This window comes from Oncorhynchus mykiss, chromosome 9, assembly GCF_057628025.1.
Source record: "Oncorhynchus mykiss isolate SJ-2025 chromosome 9, ASM5762802v1, whole genome shotgun sequence".
Taxonomy (NCBI): domain Eukaryota; kingdom Metazoa; phylum Chordata; class Actinopteri; order Salmoniformes; family Salmonidae; genus Oncorhynchus; species Oncorhynchus mykiss.
The window spans coordinates 72,040,902-72,063,621 of NC_143030.1; the positions used below are offsets into that span (position 1 = coordinate 72,040,902).

A 22,720-nucleotide genomic window follows, 5' to 3' on the forward strand; every position below is an offset into this window, starting at 1 on the left:
CTTTGATTTTGACCCCCCCTTTGTTCAGGGACACATTATTCCATTTCTGTTAGTCACATGTCTGTGGAACTTATTCAGTTTATGTTTCAGTTGTTGAATCTTGTTATGTTCATACAAATATTTACACATGTTAAGTTTGCCATAGGGTTCTGTAGTTCACTACTTTTGACCAGTGGCCGTAGGGTTCTGTAGTTCACTACTTTTGACCAGTGGCCATAGGGTTCTCTAGTGCACTACTTTTGACCAGTGGCCATAGGGTTCTCTAGTGCACTACTTTTGACCAGTGGCCATAGGGTTCTGTAGTGCACTACTTTTGACCAGTGGCCGTAGGGTTCTCTAGTGCACTACTTTTGACCAGTGGCCATAGGGTTCTCTAGTGCACTACTTTTGACCAGTGGCCATAGGGTTCTCTAGTGCACTACTTTTGACCAGTGGCCATAGGGTTCTGTAGTGCACTACTTTTGACCAGTTGCCGTAGGGTTCTGTAGTGCACTACTTTTGACCAGTGGCCATAGGGTTCTGTAGTGCACTACTTTTGACCAGTGGCCATAGGGTTCTGTAGTGCACTACTTTTGACCAGTGGCCATAGGGTTCTGTAGTGCACTACTTTTGACCAGTTGCCGTAGGGTTCTGTAGTGCACTACTTTTGACCAGTGGCCATAGGGTTCTGTAGTGCACTACTTTTGACCAGTGGCCATAGGGTTCTGTAGTGCACTACTTTTGACCAGTGGCCATAGGGTTCTGTAGTTCACTACTTTTGACCAGTGGCCATAGGGTTCTCTAGTGCACTACTTTTGACCAGTGGCCATAGGGTTCTGTAGTGCACTACTTTTGACCAGTGGCCATAGGGTTCTGTAATGTACTAATTTTGACCAGTGGCCGTAGGGTTCTGTAGTTCACTACTTTTGACCAGTGGCCATAGGGTTCTGTAGTTCACTACTTTTGACCAGTGGCCGTAGGGTTCTGTAGTTCACTACTTTTGATCAGTGGCCGTAGGGTTCTGGACATAAGTAGTGCACTATGTAGGGAATACAGTGTCATTTGGGATGCAACCAATGTTTTCAAACCAGACCTGTTGATGTGTGAGGAGAATTTCCTGAGTTCTCTTGACAATGGACCTCAGCTCTTCCACGAATGTCTCTTTCTCTGATTCACGGACAAAATCCTCCTCCACCTACGCAAGCCATTACAGATACACAAAATAACACACTTTTTAAAACTAAACTTAATGGATCAAACAAAGGCTGCGTGGGGAACTTGGCATTAGACCAAATGAGAGCGCTTGCTGCAAAAATCCTCATCCCATCCAATATAATATAATATAATTAAACATTGATATATATATCATATGTAATATATCCAAACAGGTAGATGTTTGTGGTGCTATAATCCCATACAATGTCCATGTATAACTGTGTGTTGGTCTAGTCACCATGTAATCTGCAATGTCTTCAGGTGCGTCTCCCTCAGTGTCGAACTTGAAGGTGACCATCTTGTTGCTGTGGGTTTCCAGCTGACACTCCACCATGTTGTCCCCAGAGCCGGACACCTACGGAGCACAGGAAGAGAAACCATGTTGTTCTGTGTCTTGGACACAAAAATGTCTTGGACATTACCATTTCTTTAGAAATCTTTACTATTAGGGATACTATACCTGAATCATGGTCAGTTGAAATGCATGTGATCCTTTTTCTGGCCCCCGATAGGACAATCTCCTCTGAGACTTCACCCTCTCTAGTTTCCCATTGGCCAACATCTGTAAATCCCCATCCCCATTGTCTGGAACAGAGCTGCGGTCAAATGAATAGTACTCCTATTGTTAGTACTTCACGTACAGTATTGGGCATAACCTTTTCTAATAACCTTTTCTAACATGGAAGAGGGCATTCAAAATGAAAAACAAACGAGCAGTATAAAATTGACAACCGGTCCGTAGCCCTTCCCCTTGGCCTTAACCCTTGGATGATTGCAGATCTGAATGGTCTGGATAGGTATAAACAGTGTAGTGGTGAAGCATCCGCCATATCACTTCCACCGTATAGATGTGCTAACATTGACGTGACAGGGCCAGGGGGCTAGAGCTAGGCAGTGAATTGGGACCGACTTTGAGAGTAATGATGTGACACATACCCTGAAGTGGAGTGTCCCTCTGTGCCAGACTGTTTCAGACTCTCCTGTAGAGCCACATAGATAGAGACAGACACACAGACAGACCAACGCGCACACAAATACATACAGACATTCAGAAAACAACAAAAACCCACAAAGAAAAAATACATACCAAACCATTATTTGACTAATAAAAACTGAAACTGAACTGAATTGGGAATAAATAAAAAATGACTGTATTTGAATGTAAGTTAAAGGAAAACACTTGATCATGTTGTTGTAGTACTGCTAATCTGAACAAGTATCATACAAAGTATCATACAAATGTACTTAGCGTAACTGAGTAAAAGGAGCTTTTCTTCAAAAAAATAAACTATGTGTTTTATTCTGTATCTTAAAAAGGGTGCGGCCCTTGGATTTCTCTCTACTGTATTCACATTTCTAGAACCGGCTGGTTATTGGCTGCAGATAGTGGTAGTAGTGGAACAGTCTGCTGTAGTGGTAGAGTGGCATGCACTTCTGTACCTGAGCAATGCTCAGCAGAGCAGGGTCACAGTCTGGGAGCGAGGTTGAGGTTGGGGGCAGCAGCGAGGGGGCGTTAGAATCAAGGGGCTGAGCAGCAGCGGCGGCAACAGACGGGGGAGAAGTGGGTCCCGGGGGCCCATCAGCCAGGCCAGGCAGGGTTAGCTGACTCTCTGGTGGGGTGGGCTGGGTCTCTGGGCCAGGGGTAGCAGGACGGAGGGGTGGCAGGGAGGCAGGGTGGGGGTGAGATGCTGTATGAGTGGGGCAGGGGGGCATGTGTGGAAGAGGGAGGGAAGTAGCCTGGGGGGGATTCGGAGGGTGCAGTTGCTCGGTGGTGGTAGCCCCCAATGCGGCCTCAGCGAGCTGGGTCTCGGTGTGGACCTTTGTCTGGGCCAGTGTCTGGGTGTGAGTGTTTGCGAGAGCTTGCATGGCCGTCTGGGTGTGTGTGTGGGCGGGTAGCGGCTGCGTCAGCAGAGCCAGCTGGATGGGGGCTGGAGCTTGTCCAGTCTGTTGTTGTATGTGTTGGGACGAAGCAGAGACCAAGGTGGTAGGGTCTATGACCTTGGCTGCAGGGGCTGCAAGGACAGTTCCAACAGATCCAGGGGACAGCATCATCTGCTGGTTCTGCAGCAGGAACTGTTGTTGATCCTTCAGTATCTGCTGTTGTTGTTGTTGTGGTACTTGTTGAGTGATCTCCTGTTGTTGATCCTTCAGTATCTGCTGTTGTTGTTGTTGTGGTACTTGTTGAGTGATCTCCTGTTGTTGATCCTTCAGTATCTGCTGTTGTTGTTGTGGTACTTGTTGAGTGATCTCCTGTTGTTGATCCTTCAGTATCTGCTGTTGTTGTTGTGGTACTTGTTGAGTGATCTCCTGTTGTTGATCCTTCAGTATCTGCTGTTGTTGTTGTTGTGGTACTTGTTGAGTGATCTCCTGTTGTTGATCCTTCAGTATCTGCTGTTGTTGTTGTTGTGGTACTTGTTGAGTGATCTCCTGTTGTTGATCCTTCGGTATCTGCTGTTGTTGTTGTTGTGGTACTTGTTGAGTGATCTCCTGTTGTTGATCCTTCAGTATCTGCTGTTGTTGTTGTTGTGGTACTTGTTGAGTGATCTCCTGTTGTTGATCCTTCAGTATCTGCTGTTGTTGTTGTTGTGGTACTTGTTGAGTGATCTCCTGTTGTTGATCCTTCAGTATCTGCTGTTGTTGTTGTTGTGGTACTTGTTGAGTGATCTCCTGTTGTTGATCCTTCAGTATCTGCTGTTGTTGTTGTGGTACTTGTTGAGTGATCGCCTGTTGTTGATCCTTCAGTATCTGCTGTTGTTGTTGTTGTGGTACTTGTTGAGTGATCTCCTGTTGTTGATCCTTCAGTATCTGCTGTTGTTGTTGTTGTGGTACTTGTTGAGTGATCTCCTGTTGTTTATCCTTCAGTATCTGCTGTTGTTGTTGTTGTGGTACTTGTTGAGTGATCTCCTGTTGTTGATCCTTCAGTATCTGCTGTTGTTGTTGTTGTGGTACTTGTTGAGTGATCTCCTGTTGTTTATCCTTCAGTATCTGCTGTTGTTGTTGTTGTAAAAGTTGTTGAGTGATGTCCTGATGTTGCTGTTGGACTGGCTGCATGGTTTGCTGTTGGGTGGGCTGAAGTGCAGTGACATACTGCGGTGCCAATAGGCCGGCCGGAGCCTGGTGCTGGAGTTGAGGCTGCACCACCTCTGGAAGTTGAACACTGGGCTGCACTAAAGACTGGTGCTGGGGTTGAGGCTGGACCTGGCTTTGCATGGGGGGTATTGAGACTGGAGGTTGGGGTTGGACCAGAGCTGTGCTCTGATGCTTAGGAGGCATCATCTGAGCCTCAAGAACTTCTGGAATCTGAGTCTGAGTCAGGGCCTGGGTTGGGTGCAAAGGCTGGGGAGTCTGCTGGATGACTGACTGCCCTGGCGCCTGGGTCTGTATTAGAGCTGGCATCTGATGGGGAGCCTGTACCAGAGGAACCTGAGGCTGGATAGGGATGGGAGGACTTGGTGCCTGGATTGGGGCCACCATGTGAGATGGAATCTGGACCTCGATCATCTGGGGCTGAACTTGGTGTGGAGGCTGGGGCTGGGCTTGGAGTACTGGGACTGAGACATTGCCCTGGCTCTGAGGGTGAGCTTCATTCCGAGCTTGAATCTGGGCCAGGACTTGGGCATGGGCTTGCACTATAGCCGGTAGAGCTTGGCTGGAAATCTGTAGCTGAATGGCTACAGGTATCACTTCCTGACCCTGGGCGGCCATCTGAGCTTGGACCTGAATGTCCTGTATAACCTCTGCTGCTGGTATGGCTGGGGCCATAAGGGGGATCTGAGGCTGAGGTTCAATGACAGAGCTCTGATGGTGCTGCTGATGTTGCTGGGCAACGTACGCCTGTTGTTGTTGCTCCAGTAAGATAGGTTGTTTTTGTTGTTGTTGTTGTAGTTGTTGTTGTTGTTGTATCAGCACCACTTGCTGTTGTTCTGTCAGTTGCTGCTGGGTTAGGCTAGTGTGACTAGGTGGAAACAAAGCAGGGTTTTGCTCTTGTTGTTGCTCCAGTAAGATAGGTTGTTGTTGTTGAATCAATGCTTGCAGCTGCTCACATTGTTGCAGAATTAAAGCGGTCTCTTGTTTCTCGCTTTGTTGTACTTGAATTATGGTGGTTTGCTGGTGCTGCTGCGGTTGCCCAGTCTCTTGCTGTTGTTGAATCTGTTGCTGCTGCTGTTGTAACAAACCCTGTTGGTTAATTCTCTCCGCTTGTTGTTGCAGTAGCAATGCCTGCTGTTGCCGTTGTTGTTCAATCTGTTGTTGTAACAGAGCTTGCTGCTGTTGTTGCTCTAATTGCTGCTTCTGTAAAATCACTTGTTGCTGTTGAAGCTGTTGCTGTTGTAGCATGGCTTGCTGTTGTTCCAACTGTTGCTGAAGCACAGCCTGCTGGTGCTGTGGGTTGACTGGATGACTGACGACCGCCTGTTGTTGTAGTTGGGTCGGTTGTTTCAGTACAGCTTGCTGTTGTTGTTGCAGCTGTTGTAAATCCATTTGTGGTTGTTGTATCTGGCTCACTTGGTGAGCCTCCAGTTGTTGTTGTTGTTGTTGTTGCTGTTGTTGCTGTTGTTGCTGTAGGAGCGCTTGCTGTTGCTCTAGCTGATGCTGTTGTAGTTGTGCCTGTTGTTGCTGTTGCTTTAAGGCTTGCTGTTGCTGCTGCTCTTGTTGCTGCTGTTGTAACAGAGCTTGCTGCTGCTGTTGCTCAAATATCTGCTGTTGTAACAACGCTTGCTGCTGCTCCAGTTGGTGCTGTTGTAGTTGCGCCTGTTGTTGCTGTTGTAGCAAAGCCTGTTGCTGCTGTTGCTCAAGCTGCTGTTGTATGTACACTTGCTGTTGTTGCTCTAGTAACATTGCTTGTTGTTGTTGCTGATGTTCTATCTGGTGTTGTTGGTGTAGTAACAATATTTTCTGCTGTTGCTGCTGCTGCAGTTGTTGCTGCTGTTGTACGTCAATTTGCGGTGGTTGCGCATAGGCTTGGGTTTGATCCAATTGCTGTTGCTGCAATGACAATCCCTGTTGTTGCTGCTGCTGTTGTTCCATTGATTGTTGTTGTTGTTGTAGTAAGGCCTGATGCTGCTGTTGTTCCATTGATTGTTGTTGTTGTTGTAGTAAGGCCTGATGCTGCTGTTGTTCCATTGATTGTTGTTGTTGTTGTAATAAGGCCTGATGCTGCTGTTGTTCCATTGATTGTTGGTGTTGTTGTAGTAAGGCCTGATGCTGCTGTTGTTCCATTGATTGTTGTTGTTGTTGTAATAAGGCCTGATGCTGCTGTTGTTCCATTGATTGTTGTTGTTGTTGTTGTTGTAGTAAGGCCTGATGCTGCTGTTGTTCCATTGATTGTTGTTGTTGTTGTAGTAAGGCCTGATGCTGCTGTTGTTCCATTGATTGTTGTTGTTGTTGTAGTAAGGCCTGATGCTGCTGTTGTTCCATTGATTGTTGTTGTTGTTGTAGTAAGGCCTGATGCTGCTGTTGTTCCATTGATTGTTGTTGTTGTTGTAGTAAGGCCTGATGCTGCTGTTGTTCCATTGATTGTTGTTGTTGTAGTAGTAAGGCCTGATGCTGCTGTTGTTCCATTGATTGTTGTTGTTGTTGTAGTAAGGCCTGATGCTGCTGTTGTTCCATTGATTGTTGTTGTTGTTGTAGTAAGGCCTGATGCTGCTGTTGTTCCATTGATTGTTGTTGTTGTTGTAGTAAGGCCTGATGCTGCTGTTGTTCCATTGATTGTTGTTGTTGTTGTAATAAGGCCTGATGCTGCTGTTGTTCCATTGATTGTTGTTGTTGTTGTAGTAAGGCCTGATGCTGCTGTTGTTCCATTGATTGTTGTTGTTGTTGTAGTAAGGCCTGATGCTGCTGTTGTTCCATTGATTGTTGTTGTTGTTGTAATAAGGCCTGATGCTGCTGTTGTTCCATTGATTGTTGTTGTTGTTGTAGTAAGGCCTGATGCTGCTGTTGTTCCATTGATTGTTGTTGTTGTTGTAGTAAGGCCTGATGCTGCTGTTGTTCCATTGATTGTTGTTGTTGTAGTAGTAAGGCCTGATGCTGCTGTTGTTCCATTGATTGTTGTTGTTGTAGTAGTAAGGCCTGATGCTGCTGTTGTTCCATTGATTGTTGTTGTTGTTGTAGTAAGGCCTGATGCTGCTGAACCAAAGCTTGCTGCACATACACTTGCTGCTGTGGCTCAGTAGTTTGCTGCTGTTGGATTGCTATAGTCTGCTGTTGCTGCTGCTGTTGTTCCATCTGTTGCTGTACCGCCTGGTTCTGGGGAATTACACTGGCCTGTTGTTGATGTTGTTGTTGATGATGCTGAAGCAGGGCGGCTTGTTGAGCCTCCATTTGCTGCTGCTGCTGTTGCTCAATCAGTATCTGTTGTTGTTGTTGTTGTTGAACAATGGTCTGCTGCTGTGGGATCATGTCAGGCAGTGCTTGCTGGGTTAAAGGCTGGGGTGTCATCTGGATGACATTGGGAGTGACGTTGGCCTGGGCCTGTTGTGGGAGAGGGACCATGGCCCCCACTCGTCCTGTTGGGTCCCCCGCTAACATAGGAGCTGGGAGGATGTTGAGCTGGGCTTGGGGGGAGACTGGGGGTGCGTAGGACAGCGAAGGGGCCATTTGTGCAATCTGTGACCCATCTGAGTGGTATGACTGAGATTGTTGGTGGATTGTAGTCGCAGGGTGACAGAGGGATGGTCAGGTGGGCAGAGGGAGTTATGGTAAGAGAGGAGAGGGAGGATTGAGGTGGATAGAGAAGGTAAGTGTAAATATTAATCATATGATTTAATCAAAGAATTATAAACAGTTTCAAAGAACATGAAAGCATAATTATGATAATTGGAATTGTCATTATTGTTAAAGAACTGATAAAATATTAAGGTGAAAATTAAGAGTTATTTGGGAAGGTTCAAACTGTAGTGTTTTTGAGAGACCAGAGTCGATAGAGATGCAGATCCACTCACCTGTGAATACTGCTGTGGTATATCTGGTGAAACCTGTGTTGGCATGGCAACAGGCTGAACGTAAGTCTGCTGACCATCAGGAGCCCCACCACCACTTTGGCCAATGGACATGCCGGAAATCCCACTACTCTGACCAATAAGCACATTCGGAACTCCTCTGCTCTGACTAATTGGGAACATTTTGGTGTGGGCCATAATTGCCTAAAAATAAATAATAGACAATATAAGTTAACGTGATTGCAGGGTTGCTGAGTGAAAATAAGATTTCAATCTCTTTGTAAACTGGATTCTCCAAAACAGGAACAACCATAACATTGTGTATGTTCCAAATAGCACCCTAGACTCTACATGGTGCACTACATGGTCCTGGTCAAAACTAGCGCAGTACATAGGGAATAGGGTGCTATTTGATATGTAGCCATAGACTTGCCAAAGCAGCAGCAGGGATGTTGGATTGAGAAAGCACGAAGGACTCCCGTTGCTGAGGGTACGCCTGGCTCTGGCCATTGGCATAGGACTCACAGCTGGCTGAAACAATGCTCTCCCCTCCTGAAGTAAATACAAAGGGAGGTGTAAAACAATACATTTTTGGGGGATATTGAAAATATTTCATACACATTTTTTATACTGGTATCATTCTGTCCACAATCCAAAAATATGTGTATCTGTTACATGTTCAATATACTTTGTTTGATGTTGTTTCGGTGGTAGGTACTGTATGTACACTAATGCCGCATTCAAGACAACTGGGAACTCTGAAAAATACGAGGTCAAATCATGACGTCAGTGATTTTCAGGTAGGAAAGTCAGAGCTCTAGAAAGAGGCCCGAGTTCCAATGTTGGAATTCCGAGTTGGATGACCGTTCAAATCGATATTTCCCAGTCGGAGCTCGTTTTTTTCCCGAGTTCTCAGTTGTTTTGAACGCACTGAAGTCGAAGTCTGCGATTTCCGAGTTTCCAGTTGTTTTGAACGTGGCATTTGTATACAAAACATTATGAACACCTGCTCTTCCTTGACATAGACTGACCAGGTAATTCCAGGTGAAAGCTATGATCCATTATTGATGTCACTTGTTAAATCCACTTCAATGTAGAGGAGAGGAGACAGGTTAAATAAGGATGTTTAAGCCTTGAGACAATTGAAAGATGGATTTTGTATGTGTGCCATTCAGAGGGTGAATGAGCATGACAAAATATTTAAGTGCCTTCGAACGGGGTTTGGTTTGTTAACATTTTACATTTTAGTAATTTAGCAGACGCTAACATTTTAGTACTTTTTTCCCAGACTGATCCCCCATGAGAATCGCACCCACAACCCTGGTATTGCAAGCACCATGCTCTACCAACTGAGCCACATGGGACCCAAAAACTTCAACGCTGCTGGGTTTTTCACGCTCAACAGTTTCCAGAGTGCACCAAGAATGGTCCACCACCCAAAGGACATCCAGCCAACTTGACACAACTGTGGGAAACATTGGAGTCAACATGGGCCAGCATCCCTGTGGAACGCTTTCAACACCTTGTAAAGTCCAAGCCCCCAACGAATTGTGTCTGTTCTGAGGGCAAAAGGGGGTGCTGCGGGCTGGCAATATTAGGAAAGTGTTCATAATGTTTTGTACAGTCAGTGTATGTGTATTGTACAGTAGGAAACTATCTGGTAAGCCTCTGATAGAGTCGTACAGTACCTGTGGGCAGGCTCAGAGGATTCCCACTGTGGATCTGCTGCTGTTGCCTCATATGCTGATCTGCCTTTGGTATCTCCTCAGCCTCCCCCTGCCCACCACCTCCCCCGGCTCGCCCTGTCAGCCCAGCCACCCCAGGCCCCAGGGAGGAGGTGCAGGAGGGGTAAGTGTTGGTGTAGGAGGAGGTGAGGGTGGAGTCCCGTCTCTCATCCAAGCCTTGCTGCTGTTGGAGCAGCTGCTGCTGGCGTCTCTCACGGGACTTCTTGATGAGCGTGACACGGTCGCGGATGGATTTCCCCACCACTTTAGCATCGCTCTCATGGAAGAAGCCCGACTTCACCTGGCGAGGAGAGGTAAGACAGAAAAGGAGGGGGAGAAGGGGGGAGGGAGAGAGAGAGTAAGACAGTGAGAGAATGAGAGCGAGAGGGGGCGGAGAGAGACATTAAAAGCATTGCAAGGAAACCTTGATTAATGAGCCGGGGACTTTGCAATACATCAAAGCAACTCCAGACCCCACCTTTCCTGTGGCCCTCTCACCTTCCCTGTAGTTCTCTGAGAAGCCCTAGTTATTCCTGTTCCGACCTGCACTGCTCTCTCTCATATCATTTTCACACTAATGAGCTGAGCCGACCTTTATTGTACTGTACTGTACTGTGCTCGCCAGGGGCCATGCTAGAAAGGACAATCTAAAATAAAAAATAACGCGCAGAGTACGTTTCGGGTTGGTACCATAGTGTGAAAAGGGTATCAATGTCTCACCATCTCTCTCTCTCTCCCTCACTCACCATCCCCTCTCCTTCCCCCCGCTAGTTCCTCAGCACTGTCGCTCTCTAGGTTCCCCCCACCCCTCCTCTCTCTCTCCCCCTCTCTCACCATCCCTCTCCTTCCCCCCGCTAGTTCCTCAGCACAGTCGCTCTCTAGGTTCCTCCCACCCCTCCTCTCTCTCTCCCCCTCTCTCACCATCTCCAGAGCCACCTCTTCTGCGCTGTCATTCTCAAGGTCATAACTGAACTCAATGGCCTCGTTGTCTTTGTGTTTGCCCTTCAGCTTCTTGGGATCCTCCACCCAGATCCTGAGGGCCAGACACTCCTGATACCCCATGTCCTCCTCCGCCAGCTCCACACGCACCCCAGTGTCCTCCCCAAAGATGGCGTGGGTCAACAGGTCCCGGATGGACAGCCTGCAGAGAGAGAGAACACATCAAGCAAAGAACAAATTCCCACTTCTTTCCTTTTATTGGATAAGACAGTGAAGAAGAGATGACAGGAACAGTAGGAGAGGGGCAAGTCAGAAGGGCAGTGGGCTGGAGTTGAACCCATGCCTGATCTGGTATGTGTGCCGGGGTCAGCGGTACTAATCACTTTAGACAGTCCACCGAATGAATTTTTTAAATAAGCACTCGTCCTTATTATGAGAGAGAGACAGAGAAACTTTTGTGAGTGTAATGTTTACTGTTCATTTTTATTGTTTATTTCACTTTTGTTTATTATCTACATCACGTAATTTGGCAATGCTAACATATGTTTCCCATGCCAATACAGCCCTTAAATTGAAATTCAATTGAATTGAGAGAGACAGAGACAGAAAGACAGAGAGAGTGAGAGAGAAAGAGAGGGGGGAGGTACTACTGCTTACCTCTGATTCTTGTCTTGGCGGATGCAGCACTCAATGATCTCTTTAATCTCTGGGTCATTGACTTTATCAAAGCTAGCTGGTTTTATACCCTGTAGACAGAGAGGGAAAGAGAGATAGAGGTACAGTGAGAGTAGAGAGAGAGAAACAGACGACGACGAGTGGGGGGTGATAGAACATACAATAATTTAGATGATGGGACTACTCTGTCCTATATGGGACTACTCTGTCCTATTTGGGACTACTCTGTCCTATTTGGGACTACTCTGTCCTATATGGGACTACTCTGTCCTATTTGGGACTACTCTGTCCTATTTGGGACTACTCTGTCCTATATGGGACTACTCTGTCCTATTTGGGACTACTCTGTCCTATATGGGACTACTCTGTCCTATTTGGGACTACTCTGTCCTATTTGGGACTACTCTGTCCTATTTGGGACTACTCTGTCCTATTTGGGACTACTCTGTCCTATATGGACAGTAATATAGCTTAGATGGGACTACTCTGTCCTATATGGACAGTAATATAGCTTAGATGGGACTACTCTGTCCTGCATGGACAGTAAAATACCTAAGATGGGACTACTCTGTCCTACATGGACAGTAATATACCTTAGACGATGGGACTACTCTGTCCTATATGGACAGTAAAATACCTAAGATGGGACTACTCTGTCCTATATGGACAGTAAAATACCTAAGATGGGACTACTCTGTCCTATATGGACAGTAAAATACCTAAGATGGGACTACTCTGTCCTATATGGACAGTAAAATACCTAAGATGGGACTACCCTGTCCTACATGGACAATAATATACCTTAGAAGATGGGACTACTCTGTCCTATATGGACAGTAAAATACCTTAGATGGGACTACTCTGTCCTATATGGACAGTAAAATACCTAAGATGGGACTACTCTGTCCTATATGGACAATAATATACCTTAGAAGATGGGACTACTCTGTCCTATATGGACAGTAAAATACCTTAGATGGGACTACTCTGTCCTATATGGACAGTAAAATACCTTAGATGGGACTACTCTGTCCTATATGGACAGTAAAATACCTAAGATGGGACTACTCTGTCCTACATGGACAATAATATACCTTAGAAGATGGGACTACTCTGTCCTATATGGACAGTAAAATACCTAAGATGGGACTACTCTGTCCTACATGGACAATAATATACCTTAGAAGATGGGACTACTCTGTCCTATATGGACAGTAAAATACCTAAGATGGGACTACTCTGTCCTACATGGACAATAATATACCTTAGAAGATGGGACTACTCTGTCCTATATGGACAGTAAAATACCTAAGATGGGACTACTCTGTCCTACATGGACAGTAATATACCTTAGACGATGGGACTACTCTGTCCTACATGGACAGTAATATACCTTAGATGGGACTACTCTGTCCTACATGGACAGTAATATACCTTAGACGATGGGACTACTCTGTCCTACATGGACAGTAATATACCTTAGAAGATGGGAGTACTCCGTCCTACATGGACAGTAATATACCTTAGACGATGGGAGTACTCCGTCCTACATGGACAATAATATACCTTAGACGATGGGAGTACTCCGTCCTACACGGGCAGTAATATACCTTAGACGATGGGAGTACTCCGTCCTACACGGGCAGTAATATACCTTAGACGATGGGAGTACTCCGTCCTACACGGGCAGTAATATACCTTAGACGATGGGAGTACTCCGTCCTACACGGGCAGTAATATACCTTAGACGATGGGAGTACTCCGTCCTACACGGGCAGTTATATACCTTAGACGATGGGAGTACTCTGTCCTACATGGACAATAATATACCTTAGACGATGGGAGTACTCCGTCCTACACGGGCAGTAATATACCTTAGACGATGGGAGTACTCCGTCCTACACGGGCAGTTATATACCTTAGACGATGGGAGTACTCTGTCCTACATGGACAATAATATACCTTAGACGATGGGAGTACTCCGTCCTACACGGGCAGTTATATACAGTTGAAGTCGGAGGTTTACATACACTTAGGTTGGAGTCATTAAAACTCGTTTTTCAACCACTCCACAAGGTACTATGTACTATGTGCATGACAGAAGTAATTTTTCCAACAATTGTTTACAGACAGATTATTTCACTTATAATTCACTGTATCACAAATCCAGTGGGTCAGAAGTTAACATACACTAAGTTGACTGTACCTTTAAACAGCTTGGAAAATTCCAGAAAAAAAGATGTCATGGCTTTAGAAGCTTCTGATAGGCTAATTGACAGTTACGCATACTTAACAATTCCTCCTCCACCAAACTTAACAGTTGGCACTATGCATTGGGGCAGGTAGCGTCTCCTGGCATCTGCCAAACCCAGATTCATCCATCGGACTGCCAGATGGTGAAGCGTGATTCATCACTCCAGAGAACGAGTTTCCACTGCTCCAGAGTCCAATGGCGGCGAGTTTTACACCACTCCAGCCGACACTTGGCCATGGAAACCCACTTCATGAAGCTCCCGACGAACAGTTATTGTGCTGATGTTGCTTCAAGAGGCAGTTTGGAACTCTGTAGTGGGTATTGCAACCGAAGATAGACAATTTTGACTCGTTACGCGCTTTAGCACTTGGCGGTCCCATTCTGTGAACTTGTGTGGTCTACCACTTTGCGGGTGAGTCGTTGTTGCTCCTAGACATTTCCACTTCACAATAACAGCACTTACAGTTGACCTGGGCAGCTCTAGCAGGGAAGAAATCTGACAAACTGACTTGATGCAAAGGTGGTATCCTATGACGGTGCCACGTTGAAAGTCACTGAGCTCTTCAGTAAGGCAATTCTACTGCCAATGTTTTATACACCTGTCAGCAATGGGTGTGGCTGAAATAGCCAAATCTACTAATTTGTATATGTAGTGTATAATAATTTACTGAATATGAGGGGGGGGGGGGGGGGGGGGATCAAGCAGAAGTAGGGAAAAGACAAGACTGCAAAAGAGACAAAGGTAATTTTATGAAGGACATTCAAGAGAAAGATCTTGCAGAAGTAGGGAATAGAGAGACTAGGCCAACCAAAGTGCAAATGGACTGCAGTCCCAGGAACCCATACTTACGCTGGTGACTTTACGGTAGATCTGTGCAGCATTCTGGCACTCTGAGTAGGGGTATTCTGAGGTGGCCATCTCCAGCATGCACATCCCAAAGGCATAGACGTCCACTGACTCGTCATAATGTTCCTCGTACATCTCTGGAGCCATGAACTCAGGAGTACCTGGAAGACAGGACAGCAGAGCCAACTGAAAAGGTTAATAACCTGATGAATAATCATTTGTTGGCTACTTATATTTCCTGGGTACTTATATTTCCAGGGTACTTATATTTGTAAAATGTCACACATGTACATGTGTAATATGCATGTGTGAATTGTAAATACATTTTTTTGCATGCTAGCAGATACCCATAGACTTCCAGTCATTACGCTAATGATAGTTAGCATTGGCTCGTGAAACCACCTCTAACTTCCTTCATACTGGACACAGAGACATAAAAATGGTATCCACTCTGGGGAAGTAGATAATGGGCCTCATTGCCAAAATCCATTTAACATTCCCTTTGAGTGGCAAGTTAGTACACTAGAGCTCGACCTAAGAGCAACAATAATCACAGCAGAGACTGTATACAGATCATACTGCCTTGTTGGAGAGTTGGGGCAGCTTATAAAATATTCATTATGTTGCAGAGTGACCACAGATTCTAAAAGCCATTTGTACAACAGAGAGATCCATTAGCACCTATTCAAGATGAATTGCCATTTGTAATAAATACATCGGAAACATTACTCACAAGAGTTCTGACATACCTGTGAAATGTCAATACCCTTCCCATAACATAAGACAACAACTGATAACTGATGATCGTTAGTTACCTATGACACTCTTAGCAAAGGAAGTCCTCATGAGAGTAGCCAGTCCAAGGTCTCCTATCTTGACGGAGCCGGTGGGGCCCGTGATGAAGATGTTGTCACACTTCAGGTCCCTGTGAATGATGGGAGGGGTCCGGGTGTGGAGGAACTGGAGGCCCTTCAGGATCTGACGACACCAGCTCCTCAGGACCTTAGGCTTCATCACCTTGAAGCGCTTCAGGTACCTGCAGTCAGGACCGGACAGGACAAAATATTATAACTCAGGTCAACAGTATAATGAATATGGTTTATATCGACAGAGGAACAACTGTATGACCACATTTGTGACACATTTCAAGAAGCTAGGTGTATGTCGCACGTCACTACTTCACAGGAGAGGCATTTTAATGATTTTATATATATTTTGAAATTAACATTTTTGATATTGCTACTATGCAAATATACCAGTAACCGTTTCACTGTACCAATTACACCTTCTGTATCCTGGTCATGTGACAAATAAACTTAGATATTATTTGATATAGTGTGTATTTACCAGAGACGGTAATGTGAAGAACAACATGACCCGCACCAAAGACTAGATAAAGTGTGACTTTACCTGGAGTTTTTCCTTATTGTAGGCTACTACTTTCACCACTTTTAGTCTTGATATCTATGGTTGTTTACTACACTACCTTACTCACTCTGTTTAGGACACGGCCTCACATGTGAATCCTAAAGAGATAGGTGGGGGCTAAGGCTTAAGAGGGTGTGAGCGATGCTGAATGGGTGTAGACAAAGAAGAGCTCTCCAGTAGGTGTACCAAAACATTCAAGGACCATTTTCTCAAAAGTGTAGTGACACATTTATCAACTTTCAAAGCAGAATTACTTTCCCATTGTTCCTCAACTGCAGTGTATGATGTTTTATCTCTGAGTCTCTAATTATATCCATTGTAAAAAATTTTGCTACAGCGAGGCGAGGCGGTAGGTCACATTTGGTTAGAAGTGATTTGTGATGCATCTATATAAGGCTTATAGAGGCTTCATTAAACTTCATGAGAAATACTTTATTTAAAGTGAGACCTTATTTCTACAGAGAGAACATCCTCATGAATGCTCAGATTAGCCAACTCACTGGTTCCAATTTACAGGAAGCTAGAGTGAGCCGTCATCTCTTTGGTGCAACCCTATTTGACACTGAGCAGTGGTGTACATGTGTGTGTGTAACGGCGCGCTAAATAGCGTTTCAATCGGTGACGTCACTTGCTCTGAGACCTTGAAGTAGTAGTTCCCCTTGCTCTGCAAGGGCCGCGGCTTTTGTAGAGCGATGGGTAACGATGCTTCGTGGGTGACTGTTGTTGATGTGTGCAGAGGGTCCCTGGTTCGCGCCCGGGTATGGGTGAGGGGACAGTCAAAAGTTATACTGCTACATATGTCGGTCTGTCTGTGTGTGTTTGTCTTCTACCCACGTTTTGAGTGTCCCCGAGGTCATGAGTTCGGTGACCAGGACGATGCACTTCTTCCCTCGCAGCACTGACTCCCAGGAGTCATAGAAACGGACAATGTTAGGATGTTGGAGCCCCTTCAGCATCTCTGCCTCCTCCTTAAAACGCTGCTGCTCCGCCTTGGTCAGCTTACGGTCCTGTAGACACACAGGAATACACACAACGCAGGTTAGACATAAGTAGACATCAGTGAGAGCACTTGGTTGTGAGATCAAGTTACAAAGATCGATACCTGCACACTGTTGAATGCTCCAGCAGGACAATATTTCGACCCCAAAGGTCTTCATCAGTAAGAACATACCCACAGCCTAGACAGCGTTCAATGCTACACTCCTAATATTGTACAAAAACAAACAATAGGTTTAAAGTACTTCGGTCTGTTTTAAAGTGGCATAGGATCACACTTTTACACATTTCACCATCACCATACACTGAACCTGAAACCTGTGACAAGAAGAATGCTTTCAGGTGACGATGCATATACTAAACCTGAGTTTACATGGAGCATGCTTCAGGAAACAGGACTGTCAACAACAGAGCCAATACAGGAGAACTATACCAATCAGGAAACAGTGCTGTCAACAACAGATCTAATACAGGAGAACTATACCTGTCAGGAAACAGTACTGTCAACAACAGATCTAATACAGGAGAACTATACCTGTCAGGAAACAGTACTGTCAACAACAGATCTAATACAGGAGAACTACACCTATCAGGAAACAGTACTGTCAACAACAGATCTAATACAGGATAACTATACCTATCAGGAAACAGTACTGTCAACAACAGATCTAATACAGGAGAACTACACCTATCAGGAAACAGTACTGTCAACAACAGATCTAATACAGGAGAACTACACCTATCAGGAAACAGTACTGTCAACAACATATCTAATACAGGAGAACTATACCCATTAGGAAACAGTACTGTCAACAACAGATCTAATACAGGAGAACTATACCTATCAGGAAACAGTACTGTCAACAACAGATCTAATACAGGAGAACTACACCTATCAGGAAACAGTACTGTCAACAACAGATCTAATACAGGATAACTATACCTATCAGGAAACAGTACTGTCAACAACAGATCTAATACAGGAGAACTACACCTATCAGGAAACAGTACTGTCAACAACAGATCTAATACAGGAGAACTACACCTATCAGGAAACAGTACTGTCAACAACAGATCTAATACAGGAGAACTATACCCATTAGGAAACAGTACTGTCAACAACAGATCTAATACAGGAGAACTACACCTATCAGGAAACAGTACTGTCAACAACAGATCTAATACAGGAGAACTATACCCATTAGGAAACAGTACTGTCAACAACATATCTAATACAGGAGAACTATACCTATCAGGAAACAGTACTGTCAACAACATATCTAATACAGGAGAACTATACCCATTAGGAAACAGTACTGTCAACAACAGATCTAATACAGGATAACTATACCTATCAGGAAACAGTACTGTCAACAACATATCTAATACAGGAGAACTATACCCATTAGGAAACAGTACTGTCAACAACAGATCTAATACTGGAGAACTATACCTATCAGCCAGGTCTCTTTACACTACCAAGCAACCATGTTTAATTTAATTTCACACCTACGACCACTAGATGGCGGTAGCAGAACGTAGTTTCCTCTGCATCAGTGGAGAGCCAACACCCCACCTCAGCCTGTACAACTCATTCAGCTGCATCTGCCACACTGCTATTAGGCCCAGTATGGTGGATGCTGCAGAAATCCATTCACTGGCAGTATATCATTGGGGAATACACACACATACACACACACACACACACACACACACACACACACACACACACACACACACACACACAGAAGTATACATGCACACACATGCGCGCACACACACATGCAGACAGCCACACTCATGGTGGAAACAGACACACACAGCACACACACACACACACACACACACACACACACATGCAGAAGTATACATGCACACACATGCATGCGCGCGCACACACATGCAGACAGCCACACTCATGGTGGAAACAGACACACACAGCACACACACAGCACACAGCACATACACACACAGCAGACTACTGACTGGCTCCTCTGTTGGCTTCTGGCAAATACACACTTTGGATATATTCAGCTACTTGATGAGAAATTGTGATGCCGGTACACTGTTAGAAAACATACAGCACATAAAATATGCTATGCGATACATATTAATTTCAACCCAGGAGAAATGACAGACTCAAACACATCTCTATTACAGGGTAAAGAAAACAAAACTAAGTAAGAACCATTCCACATGCTTTCATACTATTAGGAACTGCTGAATGATTGGATGACAGGACACATTTATGTACGAATGGATGACAGGACACATTTATGTACGATTGGATGACAGGACACATTTATGTACGATTGGATGACAGGACACATTTATGTACGATTGGATGACAGGACACATTTATGTACGATTGGATGACAGGACACATTTATGTACGATTGGATGACAGGACACATTTATGTATGATATCAATAAATTAATGTTGAAGAATATGGGCCCCTTAGCCATTTCACAAATGGCAGCTGTCATAACAATTGTCACCGTAAAAAGAACAAATAAAGCATTGTGGGTTTTTGTGGTCATTGACCTCAGTTGACCTTGTCACTTGTGGTCTCTTAGGCATCATTCAACATCACGCTTTAGACTGAATAGGACAACAACCAAAGGTCATGACCTGAGGCGGGGAAACAGCAGACGTGACAATTGCAACAAGTGGTGACCAGGCATGATGGCCATATTGCAAAACAAAGCAAGAAACTACAAAAAAACTACCATCCTCTAACTAGCACCTGTCTGGTTCATGATAACTACCATCCTCTAACTAGCACCTGTCTGGTTCATGATAACTACCATCCTCTAACTAGCACCTGTCAGGTTCATGATAACTACCATCCTCTAACTAGCACCTGTCTGGTTCATGATAACTACCATCCTCTAACTAGCACCTGTCAGGTTCATGATGACTACCATCCTCTAACTAGCACCTGTCTGGTTCATGATAACTACCATCCTCTAACTAGCACCTGTCTGGTTCATGATAACTACCATCCTCTAACTAGCACCTGTCAGGTTCATGATAACTACCATCCTCTAACTAGCACCTGTCTGGTTCATGATAACTACCATCCTCTAACTAGCACCTGTCAGGTTCATGATGACTACCATCCTCTAACTAGCACCTGTCTGGTTCATGATAACTACCATCCTCTAACTAGCACCTGTCTGGTTCATGATAACTACCATCCTCTAACTAGCACCTGTCTGGTTCATGATAACTACCATCCTCTAACTAGCACCTGTCTGGTTCATGATGACTACCATCCTCTAACTAGCACCTGTCAGGTTCATGATAACTACCATCCTCTAACTAGCACCTGTCTGGTTCATGATAACTACCATCCTCTAACTAGCACCTGTCAGGTTCATGATAACTACCATCCTCTAACTAGCACCTGTCTGGTTCATGATGACTACCATCCTCTAACTAGCACCTGTCTGGTTCATGATGACTACCATCCTCTAACTAGCACCTGTCAGGTTCATGATGACTACCATCCTCTAACTAGCACCTGTCTGGTTCATGATGACTACCATCCTCTAACTAGCACCTGTCTGGTTCATGATAACTACCACCTTGCCATAGAAGTGACAACAGAACAGACATCCCAGAAATAGCATTGATAATATGTTGCTTTCCATTTGTATAGGCTCTGTGTTGATAAGTCCTTGTCTGCAGGGAGAGGAGCTACCACTGCAGACATTTAATATCATGTTTTTTATCCAAACTGACTTAATAGTCATGGCATGCATACATTTTACATATGGGTGGTCTCAGGAATCGAATCCACTATCCTGCTATTGTAAGTGCCAAGCTCTATCAACTGAGCTACAGATGTTACAACCTGGCTCTTAGATGGTGAAACGTTGGCAGTTAAGGAGTAACAAAAATATGTATTAAATAACTAACAAAGTATAAAACTACAAAGGAAAACTAAACTTTGAAGTGTGAAGGAACGCATGTGAGGGGTGTAATGGAGATGAATGGATGAAGGTAAAATGTGTGTAAGTGTTGAAGGGTGCACCTAATCAAAAATCCATAATCAACCAGATCACAAAACAAAATTATGCTTGTGGAGAGAGAGAGAGAGCCAGGGCTGTGAACCAGGAACTTTTATCTCCTAGTTAATCCCAAACCCAGGTGCAACTTGTCACCTTAACACCCCAATCAGCTCCACCCGTTCCCAATCTGAAAATAAAAGCACAAACACAGAGAAGTAGGCAGGGAGAGTGGGGGGGGGGCGTAACTCCCCACCTCACCGCACAAACACAGAGAAGTAGGCAGGGAGAGTGAGGGGGCGTAACTCCCCACCCCACTCCACCCCACCTCACCGCACAAACACAGAGAAGTAGGCAGGGAGAGTGAGGGGGGCGTAACTCCCCACCCCACCCCACTCCACCGCACAAACACAGAGAAGTAGGCAGGGAGAGTGAGGGGGCGTAACCCGACCCCACATATACAGTGGGGCAAAAAAGTATTTAGTCAGCCACCAGTTGTGCAAGTTCTCCCACTTAAAAATATGAGAAAGGCCTGTAATTTTCATCATAGGTACAATTCAACTATGACAGACAAAATGAGAAGAAAAATCCAGAAAATCACATTGTAGGATTTTTAATGAATTTATTTGCAAATTATGGTGGAAAATAAGTATTTGGTCACCTACAAACAAGCAAGATTTCTGGCTCTCGCAGACCTGTAACTTCTTATTTAAGAGGCTCCTCTGTCCTCCACTTGTTACCTGTATTAATGGCACCTGTTTGAACTTGTTATCAGTATAAAAGACACCTGTCCACAACCTCAAACAGTCACACTCCAAACTCCACTATGGCCAAGACCAAAGAGCTGTCAAAGGACACCAGAAGCAAAATTGTAGACCTGCACCAGGCTGGGAAGACTGAATCTGCAATAGGTAAGCAGCTTGGTTTGAAGAAATCAACTGTGTGAACAATTATTAGGAAATGGAAGACATACAAGACCACTGATAATCTCCCTCGATCTGGGGCTCCACGCAAGATCTCACCCCGTGGGGTCAAAATTATCACAAGAACGGTGAGCAAAAATCCCAGAACCACACGGGAGGACCTAGTGAATACCCTGCAGAGAGCTGGGACCAAAGTAACAAAGCCTACCATCAGTAACACACTACGCCGCCAGGGACTCAAATCCTGCAGTGCCAGCCGTGTCCCCCTGCTTAAGCCAGTACATGTCCAGGCCCGTCTGAAGTTTGCTAGAGAGCATTTGGATGATCCAGAAGAAGATTAGGAGAATGTCATATGGTCAGATGAAACCAAAATATAACTTTTTGGTAAAAACTCAACTCGTCGTGTTTGGAGGACAAAGAATGCTGAGTTGCATCCAAAGAACACCATACCTACTGTGAAGCATGGGGGTGGAAACATGTTTTGGGGCAGTTTTTCTGCAAAGGGACCAGGACGACTGATCCGTGTAAAGGAAAGAATGAATGGGGCCATGTATCGTGAGATTTTGAGTGAAAACCCCCTTCCATCAGCAAGGGCATTGAAGATGAAACGTGGCTGGGTCTTTTAGCATGACAATGATCCCAAACACACCGCCCGGGCAACGAAGGAGTGGCTTCGTAAGAAGCATTTCAAGGTCCTGGAGTGGCCTAGCCAGTCTCCAGATCTCAATCCCATAGAAAATCTTTGGAGGGAGTTGAAAGTCCGTGTTGCCCAGCAACAGCCCCAAAACATC

At 44.9% G+C, this 22,720-nt stretch overlaps 1 protein-coding gene across 5 annotated transcripts in view; it reads right to left on the reverse strand.

The window, feature by feature from the left end:
* Positions 1–22,720, reverse strand: part of LOC110532715 (uncharacterized) — an 88,349-nt gene that overhangs the window by 24,383 nt on the left and 41,246 nt on the right. For 4 of the 5 annotated variants that reach the window (XR_016483412.1, XR_016483413.1, XM_090185293.1 and 1 more), the window contains exons 3-15: positions 16,831–17,003; positions 15,384–15,604; positions 14,572–14,729; positions 11,450–11,538; positions 10,775–10,994; positions 9,818–10,154; positions 8,563–8,681; positions 8,133–8,333; positions 2,635–7,821; positions 2,131–2,174; positions 1,655–1,790; positions 1,433–1,549; positions 1,073–1,174 (exon numbers count right to left, since the gene is read on the reverse strand). Coding sequence is in view for 3 of the 5 variants with exons in the window: in XM_090185293.1 (XP_090041419.1) it covers positions 1,073–1,174; positions 1,433–1,549; positions 1,655–1,790; positions 2,131–2,174; positions 2,635–7,821; positions 8,133–8,333; positions 8,563–8,681; positions 9,818–10,154; positions 10,775–10,994; positions 11,450–11,538; positions 14,572–14,729; positions 15,384–15,604; positions 16,831–17,003 (7,104 nt within the window). In the remaining 2 variants the exon portion in view is untranslated. The remainder of the gene's footprint in view (positions 1–1,072; positions 1,175–1,432; positions 1,550–1,654; positions 1,791–2,130; positions 2,175–2,634; positions 7,822–8,132; positions 8,334–8,562; positions 8,682–9,817; positions 10,155–10,774; positions 10,995–11,449; positions 11,539–14,571; positions 14,730–15,383; positions 15,605–16,830; positions 17,004–22,720) is intronic. The other variant, XM_090185295.1, reaches the window with a different exon arrangement.